The following is a 25,341-nucleotide window of genomic DNA, read 5'->3' on the forward strand; positions in this document are numbered from 1 at the left end:
GCAAACAAGACAGAAAATAACTGAAGCTGGAGGGTTGGGTTCAGGGCTTGTTAGAGCCCGGATCTGGAGGTTTGGCCTGAGGCCCACCACGGTGTATTCCATCAACACCAAGAGGGAAAAAAGTGATGGTACTTAAAGGATAAATCTGGTGATATTGTATATTTTCCTTCTTATCAACAAATCCCATATATTTTTGTGAGGAGTCTAAAGTAATGAAAAAACGTTCTAAAACATCGTTGGATTTGCTGACAATGAGAAAAAATGTAGAATAACACCAGACTTATCACACTGGACTGAAAATCCACATCGTTTAGATCGAATTGAAACTCTTAAATATCCTGTTAATTTACACGTGACATAGCACATAACAGACCTGAAACAATCACACACTGTGTTTTCTCTCTGTTCACATCCTCATGATAAATCCAGTAAAGATTTCTAATCTGCGGCACCTTCGACCAGTATTCAGATTTGGTTCACTTTCACCAGGTGATATAAATGCGGTGCAATCAGGCCAAACCCTGGTGATCCTGGAGAAGCGGTGGGGCTTTTTTTAAACCCGGGTTTATTAATCTAGCTACGGGCATGCTCACATTAGGGAGGTGAGGTTTGTAACACATGCAGCGTCATGAGAAGACGTAGTTGTGTCAGTGGTGAAAAGTACATTTTTGTTACTTTGCAGATTAAGATTTTTCCTTTAAAAACATTATCAGTTTTTAAAATATGATGCACTCTAATAGATTACTCCAGTGGTTTACAACCAGGGGTTAAAGTGTTCTGGCACCTTTCATTAATAAGTATGTGAATCTGATTGGCAGTTTCATGCAAAATAATGTGGACTGGTGGACAGGACCACACCGGATCTTAGGGTTCCCCCACCTGCCAAATCCCACATCCACCCCTGTTCACAATCTTTTTGGCTTGACGCCCCTTAAAATGAAGCAATGTCTACCTGTGACCCACTGTCACTGTTCTTAAGTTACCTTACATTGGAAAGAGCAATTTGTTTCCCCCGTTTTAAGTACTTTTGAGGATCCTGAGGAAGTTATCCAGGGAAAAATGTCTCAGGAAATATATGTTTGTGTAGCAAGCATGTTTTTTTCTGCACTCCTATCATGTTCATTGTCTTGCAACCCTTTAGACTTATCTGGGGTCCTGCGGGAGGGTCCCAGCCCCTAGGTTGGGAACCACTGGACTAACCCACCTCGCTGTATTTAAAGTAGGTCAAAGAACATTTTGCTGAAAATACATCTGTACTTTCAATCAAGTCAGATTTTGAATGCGGGACTTTGACTCGAGGCAGAGTATTTTTACACTGTGATATTACTAGTTGTACTGAAGAATCTAAGTACTTCTGCCTCTGAGTGTGGTACACACGTTCATGCTGGGACGCCAACACCGACAGCTGGCTTTTAAATCTGCCTCTTACTTTCAACAGGCGAACCGATAACAGACACCGAGACAACACTGCCCTCCGCTGGGGTATCGTGGCAGGTCATCCGGCAGCCGTGGAACTGTGCGGCAAGTGGACGGATGATTTTGAGATAAAGAGACATATGATCAAAAACAACGTTACAATATTATCAATACAATGACCAAACTTCACTATCCTTTACATTTATTCCAAACGTTAGATGGGTCTAATATAAATGAACACAACTGAATCAGAAAACGATGACTTAACCCTTTTTCCTACATCATTCTACTCGACTACTTACGTGCATCGTAATGCAGAATTAGTTGCTGTGTGTTCCGGTAAACTTCAAAACATGCAGAAGAACAAGAGAAGTTTTAAGAAAAACATTTATTAAGAGCACAGCAGAAAAAGAATGAGACAGACAGTCCAGGTCCAGCACCTCTGTGGTTTCACATTTCACACCAGTTTACACTAAACGTGCAATGACTCTTGTAACCGGTAACTTAAAGACATGAAAACATTATACATACACCACTGTTCAGTAGGAGCTGACATTTACTAAAATATATTTTGTTTTCTCTTGGCAAGGTAATAATTAAGCATCATGGGTTTTTTATAAAAACATCAAACCAATGACAGGAACCATCAGCACGATGTCCGAACACACGTTTTTGCTCATTTGAATGTGTCAAAAAACAAAACAAAACACATCTGACCGTTAAATTTAGTTTTACACATCTTGTTATAAACTACAGATATTAATACAACAAGGCATCGTTGTACAAGGCATTTTTGCTTTTAATCTTTATCACAATATAATTAAGACAACAAGCAGGACAAAAAGTGCTTCAGTTAGCACCTGTTATTAACAGTCAGAGGACATATGATGGAGGAGGAGCTTGTTCAAATACACATCATTCCACAAAGACTGAATATATTGTATAGTTCATAGTTCTTGGTCTCAAATAGCCTGTTTCACATACTGTTACTATCATCATCCTCTGAGAAAATAAAACAACCTCTTCCATTTAATGCCTGGTCAGAAGCCCTCCTGTAAAACCCAACATCTGCCTCGTGGTTGTTTGCCTCCACCAACCAGTCAAGTTACAGTTTACACCCATGTCTGTCCAGACCCATATAATGTGTGTAGGGAAGGAATTTAATAAAAGTTATTAGGTGAACTTCATCATAATTAGCGTATGAATTCTTGAGCTATGGCCAAAAACGCCTTCTATGGAGGTCACAGTGACCTTTGACCTCAAAATTCTGATCAGTTCATCCGTGAGTCCGAGTGGACATTTGTGCCCAAAATGAAGACATTCCCTCAAGGCGTTCCTGAGGTTTCGTGCTCATGGGAATGGGATGGACAGACAGACGGACGGATGGACGGATGGGTGGACAGACGGATGGACATGCCTTCGGCCTCGGCTGTTGCCGGCGCGGAGGCATAGTAATGTATGTTTTTTTTTTTTTTTAATATCTTCCTTTTCACTGCAGGTATTTAAATTACAGAATGCTTCTAGCCTGAAGCTGAAGAAGCAGAAATTCATTTTTTTCCATGACTCAGCATGGAATTGACTACATTTAACTAAAAGTTTAAACAACTTTAAATCTAATCAAATGAGTTTTGAAGGTTTATGAATATCATAAACCTGCGTTAAACACCTGTACTTTAAAAACAATCTAAAACGACACCCAAAAGCCCACAGATAAACCTACAAACTCCTGTTTCTGCTGTACAACTGTTCATTTCCCCGAAGAAGACGCAGAAAGGATGTTAAAAGGAGACCTTATTTCAGACTGTTAAAGAGCATGCGTCCATCTCTGACGGATGCTAAAAATGAAACTCTAAACTGTCGACACTTGTTGGTGTTTGGTTCAGAGCAAAATACAAGGTTTGGCATTTACTAGTCATCATGAAAGGGAGAGAGGGGCAGAGGAGAAGGGTACGGAGCGAAATGAGTGTCAATACTGCCGACAAATGTGTGTTTCCTGATGCACAACGTAAAATAAAGAAGACCGGCAAACGTGTATGATGATTTATGAGTGAATTATGATGTTCACAACTGAGTCTTCCAGTCTACGGACAAATACAACCCAGTATTTGACCTTTATATTTCAAACTGCAGGTTCATAGATCAAAATTTGCTTCTGAAAGGTTTCCTGTGCAGATACATGTTTAAAACTATAATGTGGAGTTGGCTGCACGTATTTACAGGCCAAATCTGTGTGCACAGACGACCTGGAACCTGTGGACTGGGTTACATTTTTGAGACTCTTCACATTTTCTGATCCACAAAAAGCATGTTGCTTTCAGGTGCTTGTGAAAAACCACACACGCCGAACCCTTCAGCACATTTATGGGGATTTTGGATGCGGGAAAGGATTTTTTTTTTTCCCCAGAACACAAGAAATTTTCACCAGCAACTGTGAAAACCTTTTGTGGACTGAAGCCCACTGACGGCAGACAACCCGAAATAGACTGCACATTTTTTTGTTCTTCAGGCTCTGCTCTTCAGCAAATTCAATTTGAAATACAATGATGGAAACTACATTACAGTAACAAGTCTCGGCTTTGATTTGACTCGGTGTGCGTCAAGGTAGAAAGAACCGTGTGGGAGATACAGTATCTAACACACAGAGCCCAAAGTTTCAGGGGTTGAAAAGTAACTGGACAGATACACGTCCAGTCAAACAGAAACATCATATTTAATATTTTGTGCAATATCCTTCATGTTCAATGACTGTATTGAACAGTATTTGGATCAAGTAGCTCATGTAAAATAAGATGTGTCAGATTTAGTATCTACAGCTGTTGTTTCATGGTTTAGGTAAATATAAGCATCTGACCAGACTCAGCGTCGGCAGATACACAATATGAGAAGACTAAGGACATGACTGGGACCCTAATTCATAGACACCGGAAGCGTTTCAAAACCAAATGTTATCGATCAATAAACAATAAGTTGGTAATATATTGTATGTAGAATACTGACATTTATTCAAGTTGGGTTGGATTTATTTTTAGAATTTAGAGCTGAAAGAATTAGCCCATCAATCAGTGAGTTGATAGAAAGAAAATCAATGAGCAATTTCCCTACCTAGCTTCTCAAATATGATTATTTGCTTTTATTTATCATCATCAACTGAGTATCTTTGGGTTTTGGACTGAGGGTCAGAAAAAAAACGACATCTGAAGAAGTTGTAACAGGCATTTTTCACGATCTTTGAAAATGTTATTGTACTAAATAACTAATCAATTATTACAGACCCTGAAAATAGTTGTTGATTGCAGTCGAGGCAGAATATTTCACAGACACGTGTGTGAACACCATAACTTACTCACAAATGTTCTCGTTTTTACTTGTGGACCACGAAACGCGCATTAGTGACTAGTATTAGGACTAATTTCTCTCCATAGCACTGGCAGTGTATGTTGTGATGTAAAGCACCAGGTGGAAGACTGTGGTGTTTTACCGCACGCTCTGAGACATGTGCAGAGGAGTCAGCATCTCCTCAAAGATGGCTCCCTTCACATTGGAGCCTCTCAGGTTTGCCTCCTGAAGATCACATCCTGATAAGTCACAGTTCTGGAGAAATAGATTAAAAGACCTGAGTGTACCACAGACCTTAGATCTAGGAGGTTTTCAGAGGGTCCTAGGACCTAAGACCAACTGAAAACCTCAAAATCCAAGCACAGAAATTTGATGCAGCCGCTGGCATGTGTACAGATGCTAAAAAAATATAGACTATATAGATAAATATTAAATATAGACTAATTGATACATTTGTTCGAAGTCTGGTAGCACGACAGAGTCTATATGCAAAATATCAGTTATTGTCACTCCAAAATAAAAGTCCTTAAGACCCAAGTCAAATTATTTATAGGGCACATTTAAAAACATGTGTTGACCAAAGTGCTTTACAGAGAAATTTAAATACAATTAAATAATTAGGAACAAAAATAAATAGGTAAAATAACTGTAACAGACTAAATTAAAGCAGCCATATTAATAAATACAAGGACTCAAATGCAATTCTAAAAAAATGTTGGTCTCAAGATGGGATTTTAAAGTGGTGAGAGATGGAAAACCTGTGAGTGAAGGGTTATATCCCGTCCTTATATCGTTAAACAAACAAATACAAAATGGGCTTCGGAGATTCAGCGTTGAAATGTCATCACCTTTAAGGTGGTATGGTGAACTTGTTAGCCACCCAATGAATCCAGTACGCCCTCTTCTATTAGCTCTGGTTTTGGTCTCCACCAGCTCCCGAGGGAAACATCTGGCTCTTTAGCTGCTAAATGCTCCGCTAGGTTCACCAGCTGGTCTCTGACTGGTGTCTGTCTGCTGTTTGCTGCTGAGCAGTCAGTGGACAGAGGCTTTTTACAGCTGTTTTTTCTGAAAACATCTGCCTGCCGTACGAGAGTGGGGAGAGTGAACCAGAGCAGTAAAGCTGAGGTCCAGACAGAAACAACGAGCTGAGGCTCACTGTAAAGCTCAGTGAAGCCGAGGGAAGCTGCAGGTTCAGCTGATAATTCTCTTTAGGTTCATCACCACCACAGACGCCTCTCACATTGTCATTTTGTTTTCCACTGTTATTTGATACATTTTCATTTTAAAAATATCAGTTATAGCTGCTTTAAATCCCAGCAGCTACAATCGTGTGTATGTTTTAACTAGTTTTAAAAAGGTTTCCACTAACGTGTTTTATTTGTCCGTGGCGTATCAGGTGGATAATCGCTCTTGGCTACTTGTAGTCTGTGACTGATGTCGGCCTACTCTGTTTTGGTATTGTGTGTGTGTGTGTGTGTGTTCTCACCTCCAGGTCCGTCCCGGCCAGTGTAGCTCCTCTCAGATTGCAGTTCTTCAGTTTGGCGTTTTTCAGTGTGGCCACCCTCAGGTTGATCCCCGTCATCTGACTTCCCTCCATGTCCACACCCTTCAGGTTTGCCCCTGAGAACGTAAACGCGCACGTTCACATGCAAGTTCAACGTAAACTTGATTTAGGTGGGTTTAAGCTAAAGATGAAGTGTGATTGGCGGCTTCACCCTCCAGATTGGCTTTGATTCCAGCAGGATCCTCGAAATTACAGCTTCTGAGTGAAGCTCCTTCAGCGTTGGTACACAGCATCTTCACTCCCTGCAGATTGGCTCCCTGCAACACACACACACACACACACACACACACACACACACACACACACACACACACACACACACACACACACACACACACACCAGATTTAGCTGTTTTACTGTTGCTCAGGAGTTTTGGTGTGGACAGAGGTGGGTATAAAAACAACATGAAGAAGCTTAGTGTTGATGCTCCGATTCGCTCCACTGGATCAGTCCCGACCCCGATACTGACATTTTAAGTGGATCAGGAATTGGCCACATCAACATTAAATTCTTTCAAATTGTCTTTTGGGCTCTGATCATTTGCTGCAGTCGAGCTAATTTTGACAAGCTGCTAATGATACTCACTACTTCCTGAATGTGCCTCACAATAAATGCATTTTAATGTAAAGTCAGTGAGGCCTTACTGTGGAACTCCTAATCTGCTATTTGCTATTTATTCATGTGAGCAACAACTGGCTCAATATCATTTTTCTAAAAAGAATATTTTCTGCAGTTTTTGTCAGAGGGTTGTCTTGAAACCTGGCATGGACGCAGTGACTGTTGGTTTTTATTACATGTTCAGAAAACAAGGACTGATGTTACAAATGATTAACTTTCAGCAACTGAAGTAGAATAAAAAAAGAAAATCAAAAAGAAAAAAGATGGAGCCACACACAGGTGACGAGGGGAGATGAAGACATACAGATACAGATTGAATGTGATTGTGTGTCAGGTCAGGATATGGTAAACATTTTACTGAGGCCGACGCTTTGTAACGACACAATATCAAAAACTCTAAAACAATATCATTCAAATGTGCAAAAAGGACGAATGTGTCAGAACATTTCCATTAGTAGTTGATAAGTTATGTTTTACAGTTACAGCCTCATTTTAACTTCCACAAGAATGAGACCAGTGGTTCCCATCCATCCACTACATATGCTGCAAAGAAAGCACTGGTGTCAGATCAGTACTCAGTAGAGGCAGATACCCCGAGAGTAGGTAACGCTGAGCTTAGTCTGGGACGTGTTTCAAATCTGGTATTAAATGCTGATCTGAGCTAAGCGATGACGAACCAAACGCGACTCACATCGAGACACGCCATGGACAGGTCTGCTCTCTCCAGGTTTGCCCCGCTCAGGTTGGCGTGGGTCAGGTTGGCTCCTCTCAGGTTGGCCATCTTAAAGTTGATGTAGCGCAGATCCAGACGGGACAGATCTGCACCGTTAAAGTTCAGACCCTGTAGGATCACAGACATACAGAGCGTCTGAGGGACTGTGCGTGTGTTTCACTTTGAGCTTCTATTTAGGGCTGATGTAGCGCTACATTACGAGCTGTTCAGACCTCCCAGCATTTAGCGTCTTTGCTCTGCTGCAGCTCTCTTTACTTTGATCCGTTTTATTCAACGTTAGCTTATTTTTATTTTCAATTTTCTTTTATTATTTTCAAAACCCTATTTATGTGTCTTTTTTTATACCACCTGTGGTTTATTTTATATCTTGTCTTAAAGTCTTTCATGTATTAAACCTGCATTCAAACATATACTTCCCGTGTCTTATCTGGAAGGACATTTGTGCCTGTGTGTGTTTATCTTCCGTGTACCTGACACCGCAGCTCTGACTTGGTCGTCGTGGCCAACAGGAATCTAATGAACTCCTTGCGGGTCAGAGGAGAATGGTCGTCAGGCGGCTGGGAGGACTGTACAGGAGAGACACATGTCAAGCTGCTGCTGGCACTGAATACACATTTCATTCAGCAAAATGTCTGGGTTCCCCTCGCACACCTTTATGAGGGTCCCCAGCTGCTCAGCCAGCTGTTCAATACCGAAGAACCGAGCCTCTTCCAGCACACCTGCAGCGAGAGTAAGGAAGGTAAGAAAGCACGGTAATCTGGGACGTGTTAACATGTGTGAAAGTGCGTCTCTAATACCCAGTGGGTTGATCCCCTCATTGATGATGAGCTGTCCATGTCTCAGATAATTCAGAATGGGTTCAAAGTAGTCTGGACTGCGGTCTATCAGGTACGCCCCCTGAGCGTCCTGCTTGTTCCCCCAGACATCTGAATTAAATACAAAATGAACAGGGACAGACCTGAAGCAAAACAAAGAGATGCATCGTTTCCCTTCAGCTAAAGAGATTAAAAAGTCACGTGTCACCTTTCTCCCTGAACATGTGGGCCAACATACTCTCGGGCTCTTTACTGACCAGGGTGCTCCTGGGGAAACACACACAAACGCAGCCTATTTACAATAAAACCATACCGTTAGAGAAGGCAGTCATGTTCCACTAATGCCCAGTTCTTTGCAGGTTTTGTTTAAGCAAAGTGAAACCGCAGCTTAAAGCTCACAGGCCTCCATGCACAGCAGCCGTATTTACCTCGTGGTGGTGAAGCAGCGTCCACCGACGTTGAGCGTCAGCCAATCGGTGTGAGTCTGACCCCTCTCAGGATCTGTGAGGTCATCCTGAGGATCTACACACACACACACACACACACACACACACAGGTAGAGTCACTGCAGGTGACTGGGACACGGTGAAGGAAACTGACCAGACTGATGCCAAGATCAAAATGGCTGATGGTGCGTCACTCCTCGTCACTGTTGGTTTTTGGTACGCCGCTGCTGTTTAACTGACTTCTGGTTTTGATCTTGAGGTACTTCTTGCTAGTAAAACTAGTGTACTTTTACTTTTGATAGTTAAACTAGTGAAGCTGGTAAAACTTGTGTACTTTTACTTTTGATAGTTAAACTAGTGAAGCTGGTTAAACTTGTGTACTTTTACTATAGATAGTTAAACTAGTGAAGCTGGTTAAACTTGTGTACTTTTACTATAGATAGTTAAACTAGTGAAGCTGGTAAAACTTGTGTACTTTTACTATAGATAGTTAAACTAGTGAAGCTGGTAAAACGTGTGTACTTTTACTTTTGATAGTTAAACTAGTGAAACTGGTAAAACTTGTGTACTTTTATTTTTGATAGTTAAACTAGTGAAGCTGGTTAAACTTGTGTACTTTTACTATAGATAGTTAAACTAGTGAAGCTGGTTAAACTAGTGAAGCTGGTTAAACTTGTGTACTTTTACTATAGATAGTTAAACTAGTGAAGCTAGTTAAACTTGTGTACTTTTACTGCTGATAGTTAAACTAGTGAAACTGGTAAAACTTGTGTACTTTTATTTTGATAGTTAAACTAGTGAAGCTGGTAAAACTTGTGTACTTTTATTTTTGATAGTTAAACTAGTGAAGCTGGTTAAACTTGTGTACTTTTACTTTTGATAGTTAAACTAGTGAAGCTGGTAAAACGTGTGTACTTTTACTTTTGATAGTTAAACTAGTGAAGCTGGTTAAACTTGTGTACTTTTACTTTTGATAGTTAAACTAGTGAAGCTGGTTAAACTTGTGTACTTTTACTGCTGATAGTTAAACTAGTGAAGCTGGTTAAACTTGTGTACTTTTACTGCTGATAGTTAAACTAGTGAAGCTGGTTAAACTTGTGTACTTTTACTGCTGATAGTTAAACTAGTGAAGCTGGTTAAACTTGTGTACTTTTACTTTTGATAGTTAAACTAGTGAAGCTGGTTAAACTTGTGTACTTTTACTGCTGATAGTTAAACTAGTGAAGCTGGTAGAACTTGTGTACTTTTACTGCTGATAGTTAAACTAGTGAAGCTGGTTAAACTTTTGTACTTTTACTGCTGATAGTTAAACTAGTGAAGCTGGTAAAACTTGTGTACTTTTACTGCTGATAGTTAAACTAGTGAAGCTGGTAGAACTTGTGTACTTTTACTTTTGATAGTTAAACTAGTGAAGCTGGTTAAACTTGTGTACTTTTACTGCTGATAGTTAAACTAGCTTTTACTTTTGATAGTTAAACTAGTGAAGCTGGTAAAACTTGTGTACTTTTACTGCTGATAGTTAAACTAGTGAAGCTGGTTAAACTTGTGTACTTTTACTGATAGTTAAACTAGTGACTTGTGTACTTTTACTGCTGATAGTTAAACTAGTGAAGCTGGTAGAACTTGTGTACTTTTACTGCTGATAGTTAAACTAGTGAAGCTGGTTAAACTTGTGTACTTTTTAAACTAGTGAAGCTGGTTAAACTTGTGTACTTTTACTATAGATAGTTAAACTAGTGAAGCTGGTTAAACTTGTGTACTTTTATTTTTGATAGTTAAACTAGTGAAGCTGGTAGAACTTGTGTACTTTTACTGCTGATAGTTAAACTAGTGAAGCTGGTTAAACTAGTGAAACTAGTAAAACTTGTGTACTTTTATTTTTGATAGTTAAACTAGTGAAGCTGGTTAAACTTGTGTACTTTTACTGCTGATAGTTAAACTAGTGAAGCTGGTTAAACTTGTGTACTTTTATTTTTGATAGTTAAACTAGTGAAGCTGGTTAAACTTGTGTACTTTTACTATAGATAGTTAAACTAGTGAAGCTGGTAAAACTTGTGTACTTTTACTATAGATAGTTAAACTAGTGAAACTGGTAAAACTTGTGTACTTTTATTTTGATAGTTAAACTAGTGAAGCTGGTTAAACTTGTGTACTTTTACTTTTGATAGTTAAACTAGTGAAGCTGGTTAAACTAGTGAAGCTGGTTAAACTTGTGTACTTTTACTGCTGATAGTTAAACTAGTGAAGCTGGTTAAACTTGTGTACTTTTACTGCTGATAGTTAAACTAGTGAAGCTGGTTAAACTTGTGTACTTTTACTGCTGATAGTTAAACTAGTGAAGCTGGTTAAAATGTTGTACTTTTACTGCTGATAGTTAAACTAGTGAAGCTGGTAGAACTTGTGTACTTTTACTTTTGATAGTTAAACTAGTGAAGCTGGTAAAACTTTTGTACTTTTACTGCTGATAGTTAAACTAGTGAAGCTGGTTAAACTAGTGAAGCTGGTAGAACTTGTGTACTTTTACTTTTGATAGTTAAACTAGTGAAGCTGGTAAAACTTTTGTACTTTTACTGCTGATAGTTAAACTAGTGAAACTGGTAAAACTTGTGTACTTTTACTGCTGATAGTTAAACTAGTGAAGCTGGTTAAAATGTTGTACTTTTACTTTTGATAGTTAAACTAGTGAAGCTGGTAGAACTTGTGTACTTTTACTTTTGATAGTTAAACTAGTGAAGCTGGTAGAACTTGTGTACTTTTACTTTTGATAGTTAAACTAGTGAAGCTGGTAGAACTTGTGTACTTTTACTTTTGATAGTTAAACTAGTGAAGCTGGTAGAACTTGTGTACTTTTACTTTTGATAGTTAAACTAGTGAAGCCGGTAGAACTTGTGTACTTTTACTTTTGATAGTTAAACTAGTGAAGCTGGTAAAACTTGTGTACTTTTACTGCTGATAGTTAAACTAGTGAAGCTGGTTAAACTAGTGAAGCTGGTAAAACTTGTGTACTTTTACTGCTGATAGTTAAACTAGTGAAGCTGGTTAAACTAGTGAAGCTGGTAAAACTTGTGTACTTTTACTTTTGATAGTTAAACTAGTGAAGCTGGTTAAACTTTTGTACTTTTACTGCCGATAGTTAAACTAGTGAAGCTGGTTAAACTAGTGAAGCTGGTTAAACTTTCGTACTTTTACTTTTGATAGTTAAACTACTGAAGCTGGTTAAACTAGTGAAGCTGGTAAAACTTGTGTACTTTTACTGCTGATAGTTAAACTAGTGAAGCCGGTTAAACTTGTGTACTTTTACTGCTGATAGTTAAACTAGTGAAGCTGGTTAAACTAGTGAAGCTGGTAAAACTTTTGTACTTTTACTGCTGATAGTTAAACTAGTGAAGCCGGTAAAACTTGTGTGTACTTTTACTGCTGACAAGTGTCTGATAAGTGACTGAATGCAGGACTTTTTACCTGTAACGGAGTTTCCTCACATCGTCGGTGTCGGTATTTTTAAAGCGTCTGAATGCTTCCTCTTACCTTCGGACGAGTCTCCCTCCGATACGTACAGCACATCGTCGTCTCTGCCAGGAACGGAGACACACAGCGTTTACTACCACGGCGGAACGAGCTGAGCCAGTGAACACGACGCCGCAGTCCGTCCGCCTTTACCTGATCAGCGCAATGTCGTCGATCAGGCCGCCGTTCCCGTTGTAAACACTAGAGGCTCTTATTCCCAGTTTCGAACTGGCCACGGACAGTAAATCCTCCAGGGAGCCGTACACGGCCACCACCTGTATGGTAACGCCGATGACACACCGCGGCACCGTGCATTAGACTAAATGTTTGACATGAGCTCCTACCACCGAGGCGAACTAGCCATTTTGACTAGCATGGATACAGGCTGCGGACGCTAACCAACACCTAGTTCCCCGTTGTCTCTTTCTCATCTTACCTTCCCATTTGTGGAGGTTCCGTTGACAAACAGTGTGACTCTTCTCATGGCCAAATAATCTCGATTAAACCGTCAAATGATGCGAGTTTCTTCCAAAATACATGTTTTGTTTTTGTTATTTTGGCAACAGGCACTTCTTTCCCCGCTTTCTCCTTCCTGACTCTGCTCGATCGCTCGGTGCAGCCGAATTAGCCAATCGGCTGTTCGGATGAAACAAAACAGCCAATCAGTAAGCCCAGTGGGCGGGACCTCCACATCTCCGTTGAGGATCAGTAAATAAATCAATATTTTTATTTTTTATTTTCCTCCAGTCTCTTCAATGTACACTCCGACCACTATACTGTAGATTAAATATAAGATGTTGTGTAATATATCATATATTACTTTATATAATATAATCTATAACAGAACAATACACACTCCATTATTGAAACAGGAGGTTGCTTAACCAGCTCCTCTCTCACAGCAAGTTAATACCAGTCTGCTATAGATGGTCTGCTGATGACTTTAACAATTTTCTAAGACACAGAAACACACACATACACAAACAATGACAGAAGACGTAAACATTCCCCTCAGACGTGTTTTAACAAATATAAAATGTTCATCTTAGAATAATAATTGAATATTATTTTGACTGATATTTTTCACAAAAAATTCAACGACCTGGTTAAAAGGTTTTTTAAAATTACATCGACACCCTCTGTCTCATTGAAAAAATCCAGAGGAAAAGCAAAAAGAGAAATGCGAAAATTAAAAGCTCAAGCCGACGACTTTAAATTTCAAATTTGTGATGGAAAAAGGAAAATAACAAAAAAGGGAAAATGAGCTCCAAGATCCAAGTGTTTATTCTTTTTTTGTTTTTGTTTTAATTGTTTTTCTCCCTCCATTCCCATTTGAATGTGGAAAGTCCAGGTAACAAAGCCGACCCACCTGAAGGAACTTGTCTCATCTGGTTCAGTGCTTAATATTCTCATACTAATTTTCTAATTAAAAAAAAAAAAAAAATCGCCCAAACCAGTTTTGACACCAGCAGCAGATGAGAGACTCAGCTCTTTCACTCAAGTAATAGTGGAATTGCCACTGTTCATATTCACATTCAAAATCCTTCTTCAGTAAAAGTACGTTACTAAGCGCATAAAAATACACTCAAAGTAAGAAAAGTAAAAGTAGTCGTTATGAAGAAGCCCATTCCAGAATTACATACAGTATATCATTGGATGCATTAATGCTTTGCTGTTGCAGCTGATGGGGCTATTTGTGACTTCCTCATACACTGCCAGGGAGCCTAATCTATAACATCACATCTTAAGTTATTAGCTGATTATATTTTCTATGAATAATTTGAATCAGCAAAGTTATTACGGCTGTCGGATAAAAGTAGTTGAGCGAGAAGTATAAGTAGCATAGTGGGATGGAAATACTCGAGTCAAGTACAAGTTCTACAAAGTTGTTCTTAAGTGCAGTACTTGAGTAAATGTAGAATAAAAGAGACTGAAAAATTTGTTTTACAATCAGCTTTATTAAACAAATCATTCCCCAAGATATAAGATAAAAGCTCCTTTTAATCCACAGTACACATACACTGACTGCAAGGAAAGACCAGAGCGTGTTCATTTGGCAAAAGCAGAGGACACAGTTTTCAGAGAAAACGAATACTTTCTCAACCTTATCTGGCCCAGGAGCTCCTTTTTTGTTTTTGACCCCGATAATTAGAAATGAATTTGAACATGGCATTTTTTAAACTCTATTGTCAAGAACATCGAGAGCTCCATACCAACGACAAGTCTTTTATTTTTAACAAACAAATTCCAAACAAATTTTAATCTCCTTTGATCTCGTCCGCATATCAAATGGCCACGTGGGGTCTTAACCCCGGGGTTAGCTGTGCCTCAAGAGCAAGTGCAACAAGTGAAAACGTTCACCCAAGAACCACACCCTGCTCACATTGTCAAATAAAACGACGAAATGTTTGACTGGTTTGAGTCTCCATTCTACTGGCTGTATCCCTGTATCACCCTACACTTCAGGCTGCAAGCAATTCTGATTCAGCAGGTCTGGTGCAAACTATTAAAAAAGGTATCACAGCGCTTAGGTGGAACTGATTTGCCTGTGTGTGTTGAAAGTTGTAGGTCACCTGATTGCGTTTACTAACAGCACCAACACTTTTTTATGAAACAGTCCGTTTGAGAATAGTTAGTAGAAAAACAGTCAGATTTTAAAAAACACATGCAATAAAGTGGCGTTAGAGCTGGGAAGTGTCAGCAGGTAGTACACTGCAGTCCAGCGAATTATGACGTGGCCCTCGTGTTATAGTTTAATACTCTGCGGAGAGTTGACTTCAGCCCCATTCAGACTGGATTTACGTCTCTAGCGGAGGTAGGGTGGTTTGAACATTACCAGCTCTTGTCATTGATATTATTTCCATCCGGATCAAATGTCAAAAGTCTTTCACCCCCACCCCAGTAATAATTACAGCCACAATGACCTCCTGTTTTTCTGTAGACTGGCTGCTTCTGCTCACATTTAAATCCCGTCCTTGTATTTTACCGTGAATCTCTTGAGTTTTTTCTCTCTTCTTTTTTTTTCTGAATCAGCTCAGTGTGAAATTTGACTTTAGTGTGGAAATGGGGCATGTCAAAAGTGCTTTTGCTAATGATGGAAACACCAACATATAGGCCTGTCTGGGAACCAATATGACGGCAGAAAAAATTAAAACAATCAGGAGAGCAAGACCCCATAAAAGCCAGCTACAGGTCAGTCCTGCTATTCTTCTTTGAGCCCTTTTTTTTTTTCTATATTTGTCAAATTATCCCCATTGAAAGTTGAAGCTGAATCCACTGTGATCAGTTCCTGTTTGTAGTGTAGCCATGAATGTACAGACAGCTATCACTGGATTAATGTGATACTGAGGAAAACTTAAAAACCTGACGATTCTCAGGCAAGTTCTGCATCCTCTCTCTTTCTAAAATCATTTCAAGGCGGATTTCTGGAAGTTTATTCTGGAGGGACATCGGAGATAATCATTTCCTCAGGAGGTGGAAGTCAGACTGAATCATCATAGCAACATGTGCCTCATGTCTGTGTGTTCAGATCTGACCAAGTTATGACTCTGAGAAGGACCTTTTTTGACTCTGAATCCCCTCACGCAGCACCCCCCCCATTTCATTATTTCCACGTCAGGTAGATCAAGCTAATTCATTTTTACCAAACACACCCACTCCCATCGACACCGCTCTCCTCATCTACAATAGCACCCACCTGAGTTCTGCATCGAGTTTTGTGGTAAAATTTATTTTGTTTTGTACCATCATCTCTGGCTCTATCCACATTAATAAAACTACTCGTTTCCACTGTCCTCTGTGTCCTCCTCTCCACCTTCATTCTGTCCATCTCCGTTCCTTTCAGGGTAGTTGAGGATGTGTCTGTTGGCCTGCATGATGTACTGCTGCTGTTTGAAATACACCTTCAGGACTCCCTTGATCAACACAAACGCGATGCCACCCTGTGGGGAAAGAGGAGGACAGAATGGTGTCGGCTATAATCGATGAAAAAAAACAATGGCCCGATAATGTGCTTCTGAAACTGAGTGACTTCTGGTCCAAATACGAGACTCTACATGAGTAATTAAATAGCACAGTTGCCTAACCGAGGGCCCCGTTTCTTTGGGGCAAATTCAATCACCAGCACAAAGCAGTAGATGTTAGCTGCACAGACTGCGTCTCCCCACCTGCTCTTTTGGTTCATGTAGGTGCAGTGGAGCAAAGTGCAAAAGAGCTGGACGAAGTTGAACGTAGATCAGAGGGAGCGTTGATAAATAAATGCGCTCTCGGCCAATCGCAGTATCAGTCTCATTGCTCTAAAACAGCTGAGGGCTTCTCCAGAGATCACACTGTTGTCCAACCGCGACTCGATTCTCAGTCTTAGTTCTACTGTGTCTCACGTCATGAATGGTCAGATCACGTTGTAACGGATGTGATACACTAGTTTTTGCACTGCAATTCGAAAAGGCAAGGCACGTTTATTTATATAGCACCAGTCAGAGAGAAGGCAATTCAAAGTGCTTTACAGAATAAAACATGAAACACCCCTCAAGGTAGGAAAGCAGGAAAGGAAGCTGTGGTGCACTGGACTAATGAGCTCCGGTAATCTGATGAGTCCCGCGTAAACAACAGAATACCGACTTATAGCCGACCAGTCTGATGTGTGTGTTTATCCTGCAAAAGCCCGGTGTCACTTTCAGGGGATTTAATGAAGGTAAGTGGACAGCCGTGTGTATTGTCACGGCACTTCGCAAATCAGAGGCTGCAGATGTATCAACACGTGTCCTGCTGCCTTCAGAGGCTGCAGGGATTTAATGAGCTGAAGGAGACACTTTTCATTGGGTATAAAGCAGCGGCGGACGACAGGTACTGTAAAAATCACGCATTCATTTGAGGGTACAGATGTTCCTGTTGTAGCCACATTAAATATTAGTTTTTGAAGCCAATTTAAACACATCCACTAGTTGAAGGATGCAACTGAAGATTATTTTTATGATCAACCTGCTGATTATTTTCTCCATGAATCAGTTAGTCTATGAAATGTCAAAAAATTGTGTCCAAACAGTTTAAAACCCAAAGAGACTCAGTTTACAACGAATGAAAACAGAGAAAAGCAGGAAAAGCGCACATAGGAGAAGTAGAGACTGTTTGGTAATTCTGCTTAAAAATAAAGTGACTATTTTGATGATCAACCTAGTTGGTGATTGTTTTTCTGCTGACTGACTAATCAATTAATCGGGTAATCGGTTCAGTTCTATAGTGATTAATTAAATACTTTATTTACATTTTTAAGCAATTATCCATTATTCATCCACATTTGCTCCAAGTATTTACTTTGCTGTATTTGATAAAACCACCTAGTTACCAGCTGATTTGACTTTGGACAAATACCAAACTGTAGAGAGAACTGGTTGTGCTGGTTGTAGTGGCACCACGTAAACAGAGCCCTGCATGTTTTTGCTGACTTTATGTATTAATTAACCCCAATACGACAGCTTTCAATCACGCTAGACTGGATTATTAGGATACAACCTTTATCGAGCAAAATACAGGGCGTTTCTACCCTCAAATATACAGTACATAAGGTATATTCACCAGTATTGTGCGCTGCAGATTAGAGGAGACCTGTCGAAACAGCAGCCTTCCAACCAGACTGGCGATGGAGGGAAAGACGAGAGCTCCACACAGAGTCCTGGACACCGAGAGGTGATCTCCTGCACTGGGCCCCTCAACAGGGACACGGGGCAGGTAACGGTTGTTACCTGGGGTAAAACAGACGGTCTGGTCAGGACTCAATTTTTAATTTGTGCATAAACTACCTTGTATGATATTATCCGATCACTGTTACTGCATGATGTTGAATGTTTTTGCTTTTTAGATTTATTTTACGTTTAAATAAAATCAGGGGGCTTTGGAAACACCTGAAGATTAAGTGATTTCCTTTTTCAAATTCATTTTCCTCAACAGTTCACATGATAATCATTTGTATTATTAAATCGTCATTAATAATAATAACAATAACAATAGCAATAATAATAATCATTATTATTATTATTATTATTATTATTATTGTTAGTAGTAGTAGTAGTAGTAGTAGTAGTAGTACAACATTTTTTTTGTCACGGTTGAAAGGTACACTGAAGTGTACATTATGCCATACGGGATGTATGTGTGTGTTTATATACCTGTCGGGACCGTGCATTTGTAGGAGTATCTCTGCCACAGTCTCACTATATAGTCCTCCCAGCGGATCATCTTTCCCAGGACCAACACCACGGGGATGGTGGGCAGACCCAACAACAGGAACAGTGGGTCAGCGCGTTCCATCGCATACAGCCCCTTCTTATGACCCACAACCTGCGCGGGAAAACATAAAGAGGTGAAGCTACTGCAGACTACGACGCTCTCTGGTTTTATATTCTTTCCGTGCAGTTTATTAATAGCTCTGCGGACCTGCATGACAGTCACGGCTCCGTATGTGACGGCTGACCAGTACACCGTCCCGACAACCACCCCGACAGCAGCGAAGGGACTGGCCCGTGACAGAGCTCTGTCTACCTGCTGCAGGAAATACACCAACGGGCCTGAGGAGAGACAAGAAACCACACAGTCACTTAGAGAATCAGTCATATCCTACGTTTTTCTTTACGTGTCACAGAGCTCCATCGCTGTCCAAAAACTATTGTGCTTGTTTGCTAAAAACTACAGTGAGCAGCTGTTTTGGGGAATTACTCATCATTTTTTAAAAATGAAACTGTAGATTTGTGAGTTGTGTCCAAAGATTCACGTCTTCAGTAGGAACCAGTGGGCTCGGACGCCAGAAACTCACCCATCTTGGGGAAGATAACATGGTATTCAGTTCCACATTGTGGACAGTTGACTGCTCCTCCGCTGTTCCCCTTCTGCTTTTCGTCCATCCAGCGCTGCAGACAGGACTGGTGGATCCATTTAGTGCAGCCCTTACACCTGCAGGGGCTCACCCACTCTGCACTGTGGTCATCTCTCTCGGTGGCAAAACACACCCAACAGTGTCTGGATAGCACGAACACGCACGCGTGCACACACACACACACGCGCACACACGAACACAAAGATGGAAACAGTGTTTTACTAACTGCCTATGGAGCAATGTGTGTCGTTACTGAGCATGTCATTCTAATTATGAAACAAACACACGCAGCACTACGGTAGACTGTGTTACTAAGAGGCAACATTAAAGGTTCCTGGTGGAGTTCCCTGTCTTTTGTTTATCTCATGCATCAGGACACACATGCGGCGGCTTATGCGGGTGACCAGTGGTTACACACTGGTCTGTAGTTTACAGTAACACACCAAGAAAACACAACGATGCACCATCAAAGTCAGGGAAGAGGCAGCTTGCAAGCTAGTAAACATGAACCTGAGCAATGCTGGATTTAATTTTTTTTTCTTTAAAAGATTGTTTTACAGGGAAGGAAATGCATTCAACATGTTCAACCTCGTGGATACACACAATCAGTTTCGGTGAGAAACGCTCAATTGTGAACAGAACTTTAACCATCGAAAGCTCCAGCGCTCCCTGGGCTTATAGCAGGAACCAATCACAACCCCTAAAAGTTTTGTTCTATGCCAGAGTCACCTCGTGTTCTGATTGGTTGATTCGTAGACGTGGGATCTAGCAGCAGGCACACTGTGAGAATTCGGTCCTATATTTCTGACACCGTCTGAATTTTGCCGCTGGATGTTTTTGGTCGCCAAATCGGTGGATGTGTCGGTGGATGTGTCTTACACTGAGATCCAGGACATCGGTTTTGGATTGACCAGCAAAAGATTTGACCACTTGTTCCTCACAACTGTAAACATACGTCTCAGACAGCCCATAATCACGGGTATAAAGGGGCCTTAACACACTTAACACAATTCATGAGTGGTGTAGACCTGTTGTACAAGTCACGTACAGATAGTCTTCCTTTCTCCGCAGTTTGACTCAAAAGAGTTATTACTTTACCTGATTTAGCATTGCACTCCTGTAACACTGTCAGACTCATGAGGGAAAGTTTTAAAAAAGGGGCTCAAAATCGATGCAACAGAACCAGAGATATTTTATTCCTCACAATCTTCTTCCTCGTCAAATCTGGCGCCTACATTACCCACAATGCAACTCGACCACCAACAGTTCGGTTCAGTGAGTAGGGTGTGTATCGCTAGTGGGTGCTCATGTTTGCCGGAGCCTGTAGCCTGTAGCAGAGAGGGGGTTCCCTCTGGACACACTAAAGGCTACATACTTAAATCCGTTGAGTTTAACTTTAAGAACTATAATGACTTAATATGAATGAGCTCCAAGTTTAACTGTGTTTCTGAAATCTACGAAAATAATAAATCACGGCAGGATGAAATGGTGCAATAACCCTGATGTGACACGGACTCAGGGGGTGGGGTCTTACTTCTCAGGCTGCTCCTCAGCAAGGGCCATGATGGTACTGAACAGACTCTGCTCTCTTGGATGTTCTCATGAATCCATCAGACTGCAGCAAGGACCTGTGAAATGAACATTTGCGGACTGATTGATTCCCACAAACACGGACATGCACACAAATGCATACAGCTCACAGTCACTTGTTTTAGGGGCCATTTACAGTGGTGTAATGTAACTAAGCACATCCAGCAGTTACAGAGCAACAGGATCCTTCCTCTTGATCTGGTCTTTGCGTCAACCTGATGAATCTAAGTCCAGAATTCACTCTCTTTTAGCTCTGTTTTTGCAGTTGCAGATAATTATCTGTTGATTCGTCACTATGATCAACACCTTTCACATTACACATAGTCCGTTAGTAATATATGAATATTGATTAGAGCAGCTTTAAGTACAATCTTTTACTTTATTTGAATGTTGCCATTTTATACAATTACATTTCTGAGAAATAATCTACCTTTTACTCCACTACATTAATTTCATTAGTTGCGTTGGAAATATTAATTTTACAAATAAATCATATGGATCATCTTATAAAACATGCATTGTTGATAAACGTTATATAACATTATATAAAGTTGTTAAAACTAAACAATGAAAATTGCTCACTGAAGGTTGCCCTCACTTCATCTGACTTAAGGGTTAAGAGTGAACAGGGTTTCTGCAGGTTAAGACTTTTTAATACCACATGGAATAGAGTTTAATACCTGTTCTCGATCATAATGTCAAAAACAAGATATCAGTGACAACCAGTAGGGACGATGGGGCCTAAAATTATTCAGCAGGCGGATGCATGTATTGACATTTGTACCACACTTTTGTCAATACTTTCCAGCTGTGTATAACAGTGATTCCTAATAATTACAGCTGAACTGATTAGTCGATTAATTGATCAGTAAATTGACAGAAAAATAACAACTATTTTGATAACTGATTAATCATTTCAGTCATTTTTCAAGCAACACTAATGAACAAATGTCAAACACTCCCTGATTTCAGCTTCTAAAATGGAAGAATTTGCTGCTTGATAGTAAACTGAATATGAACAATTAATTGAGTTCTGGACAGTTGGTCCGACACTTGAATACGCTCTGAAGGCCACAGTCTTTTTATGTTTCATAGAATAAAGGTTTAATTGATTGATTGACGAAATGATCAGCATATTAATCAATAATGAAAATAATTGTTAGTTGCAGCCCTACTAATAATATCTTTAAAAATGACCTGGGCCTGGATAAGCAACAGAAAATGGATGGATGGAAGGACAGAGGGGTTAATTGATAAAAGTAAAAAAATAATACATTTGAGGTCCACATGCTAAACTCAGACCTCTGGAACAATAATACTGGAGATTTTTCAGCCAGTTTTTGCTAAAATCACATACAAAATAATTTCATAACAATACTGCCCACAGCAGGCACAAAAAAAAACTTGTAAGACTTTTGAAGACCTGCAGATACCCTGAGTGAAGACAGAATCCGCCTTTGGTTTCTGTTCCTTTAATTTGTACTTGAACGCTTTTATGCTGTTTTTGTCTTTATTTCTTGTTTTAAAAAAAATGTTTCAATGCATTATGTAAATCACTTTGAATATCTTTGTGTTTGACATGCGCTCTACAAATAAAGTTGGCTTGCCCTGGCTCGTTCTGAATATAGCTGCAGTAACAGCAAACTAGTGATACTAAATTTGTCCTCAACCAAATTCTTACAAGTCCAAAGTCTGTGCCCAAATGTGACCTGCGACAGAGCACTCAGGCACACTACTGACCATCAGGGATGGAGGAATTACTGACTTTTAGTTTTACTTAAGTAAAAATAGAAATACCACGGTGTACAAGTACTCTGTAATAGTAATGCGATCGAAATTTTACTTGAGTAAAAGTATAAAATTATCAGCATCAAAATATACTTGAAGTACCAAAGGTAAAAGTACTTATTATGCAGAATGGCCAATTTCAGAATACTAAACACCATATTATTGTATTATTGTAGCAGGTAAAGGTGGAGCTAATTTTAACTTCTTTATATACATCTGGGTATCTTAATATGTAATCATAATTTATTTGATGATTATATTTTGTTTTAATAATCTGAATCTGCAAAGTAGCTAAAGCTCTAAAATAATTGTAGTGGAGTAAAAAGGAAAAATATTTGCCGCTGAAATGTAGTGAAGTATAAAGTAGCAAAACATGGAATTACTCAAGTAAAGTACAAGTACCACAAAAGTCTTCATCCTTTGTCCGTCTGTTATTACATCATTGCCAAGGACAGTTATTCAAATACTGTAATTAAGAGCAATTCTGATGTACTTTATATTTTACTTGAGTATTTCCATTTTACGCTAATTTATACTTCAACTCCACTACATTTCAGAAGGAATTAGTTACTAGTTACTTTGCAGATTCTGATTATTAATTCGATATATAAATCAACTGATAAATTATGAAATATTATTATTGATTAAGCTACCAAGCAGCATGTAAAGTAGTTGAAATTACAAGCACCTTTACTAGTGAGGATCGCACATTAATGCATCACTAATTATGATCCAGTAATATAATAGACATTATTCTGACATGGGCCATTTTGCATAATGAGTGCTTATACTTTTGGTACTTAACGTTCATGTGTATTTTAATGCTTATAGTTGCAGGACTTTTACTTGAAACTACACATAAGCAAAAGATCCAGTGGTGGAAGAAGTATTCTGATCCTTTTTTAAAGTAAAAGCAGAAATACCGTAGTCTAAAAATACTTCATTAGAAGTGAAAGTATCGTACTCAAGCTTTTACTGAAGTAAAACTGACCTTAAGTTCAGTACTGGAGAAAATCTACTTAGCTGTTTTCTGCTTATTGGAAACTGAAACCAGTTTATAGGAAATGTTTTCATGAAGTAATTCGGCTACGGTTCCAGCTTTTAAAAATGAACACAGTCCAACTAAACTTTGAGTTGTATTGTCACTTTAAATGAAATTGACCGGCTTTAACCTCAAAAACAAAGCTCTCATGCTAACGGGAGGTAGCTTGTTAACTTCAGCTACACAGTTATTACTTTTACATCAAGCTAGTTAGTAAACGGCAGCTAAGCTACGTTAGCCAATAACATAGCTGACGACATTAGCAGTCAGTTTACAAAACAGCCGTATGACACTGATGTAAAAGCAGAACTTACCTGAAAAATAGCGGTATCTCTGGATTTGTAATGTTCTTACTGTTAAATCCGAACTAAAGTGCTTTGCTCTGACGGTTACATTGACTTTCCGGCCAAGACAAGTCCCGCCCAGTTGGGCTTTCAGCAGCTATCTGATTGGTCGGCGGCTATGACGGTGCCTGCTGCATTTAGGGTACGTGGGAGACGTGGGGAAATTGGCACTTCCAGCTTCGAAAATACGATCCAGGACCGGAATCAGGATCGGCTTCACTGGCCAGGTCATGTTCTAGTGGCTGTCAGTGTATTTACACGCAGTGCCAGTAACAATGTTCAGGAAGATACACATGAACCTATGGAAAAAAACAAGGACAACAAAGCTGAGCAAAAATAAGCAAACATAAACACATGACTGCTACGCAGAAGCTGAAGATGAAAAGATGAAAACAATAGATACATACACATAGTCAAGTAAAAGCTAAGTAGAAACATGAATATATGACTATCATGTAAAAGCAAGCAGGTGAAAGAAATAGATAAATACACATGGACAACAACAATATATAATGTCTATATTCAAGCCAAACAGTTTCTGGAAGTTGAAAACAAGGATACAATTGGTGTTGAAATAAATACTGAATGAAAATCATAAGTTACTTACATACTATACATACACTAGGTGGTTATGTACACTACGTGAATGTATACGTCTGTGTAAAGTACACAGGCCCTGTTTTTTCTTTCTTTATTTCTATCATATTTTAGTTAGTCAGTACTGTACATAAGTATAATTATGAGCCACTAGGACCGTACTTATTATGCTCATTATACTTTATTACTTTATACTCCATTACATGTTAGAGGGAAATATTGTACTTTTCACTCCAACACATTTGTCTGACAGCTGTGGTTACTTTGCAGATTAAGATTCTAAGTAAAAAAACAAATACAAAAACACAACATCAACATATAATATATTCTGTGGTGTAATATATGACAATGCACAGTAAGTAAAACAGTTTAACAACACAGGCCGTTTTGCATATTGAATGTTTTTTCCTTTGATACTTTCAGTAAATTTCGACCGCAGGATTTTAACTTTGCTACTTCGACTCAACTAAATGATCTGAATTCTTCTTCCACTGATGGCAGGCGATAAAACAATCCTCATTTGACTCCTAGAATTCATTTCAGTTCAGGCTTTGTTTTATCTGCCTCTTTTACTACTGCACATTAAAGAAGAACTTAACACTGGGCTGAAAGACAGTTTTTAAAATAAAAAAAATCTGTTCACTGCGTATCAATGGGGGCAGCAGTTTGGCGCCTGTAA

The 25,341-nt window shown here is 39.4% G+C and overlaps 2 protein-coding genes across 3 annotated transcripts; both read right to left on the reverse strand.

The window, feature by feature from the left end:
- Window positions 1–1,933: 1,933 nt before the first annotated feature.
- On the reverse strand, window positions 1,934–13,086 carry kctd9b (potassium channel tetramerization domain containing 9b). 2 transcript variants are annotated; one of them, XM_040157721.1, is made up of 12 exons: window positions 12,870–13,085; window positions 12,587–12,708; window positions 12,455–12,498; window positions 8,912–9,005; window positions 8,692–8,750; window positions 8,466–8,594; window positions 8,320–8,387; window positions 8,139–8,234; window positions 7,627–7,776; window positions 6,468–6,573; window positions 6,239–6,372; window positions 1,934–5,007 (listed from the first exon to the last, which is right to left on the reverse strand). In XM_040157721.1, exons 1-12 carry the CDS (start codon window positions 12,915–12,917, stop codon window positions 4,891–4,893), a joined length of 1,167 nt encoding a protein of 388 aa, XP_040013655.1. In that variant the 5' UTR covers window positions 12,918–13,085; the 3' UTR covers window positions 1,934–4,890. The 2 variants fall into 2 exon arrangements, with proteins under 2 accessions (XP_040013655.1, XP_040013656.1); XM_040157722.1 differs by lacking the exon at window positions 12,587–12,708 and having other exon boundaries at window positions 12,870–13,086.
- A 2,567-nt stretch (window positions 13,087–15,653) lies between these two features.
- march5l (membrane-associated ring finger (C3HC4) 5, like) lies at window positions 15,654–24,166 on the reverse strand. The gene is made up of 7 exons (XM_040157899.1): window positions 24,036–24,166; window positions 20,836–20,929; window positions 19,242–19,444; window positions 18,866–18,996; window positions 18,598–18,769; window positions 18,008–18,174; window positions 15,654–16,374 (listed from the first exon to the last, which is right to left on the reverse strand). The coding sequence occupies exons 2-7, from the start codon at window positions 20,862–20,864 to the stop codon at window positions 16,210–16,212; spliced, it is 867 nt and encodes a 288-aa protein (XP_040013833.1). The 5' UTR covers window positions 20,865–20,929; window positions 24,036–24,166; the 3' UTR covers window positions 15,654–16,209.
- Between the last annotated feature and the right edge of the window lie 1,175 nt (window positions 24,167–25,341).

Source organism: Xiphias gladius, chromosome 20 (assembly GCF_016859285.1).
Source record: "Xiphias gladius isolate SHS-SW01 ecotype Sanya breed wild chromosome 20, ASM1685928v1, whole genome shotgun sequence".
Classification (NCBI taxonomy): domain Eukaryota; kingdom Metazoa; phylum Chordata; class Actinopteri; order Istiophoriformes; family Xiphiidae; genus Xiphias; species Xiphias gladius.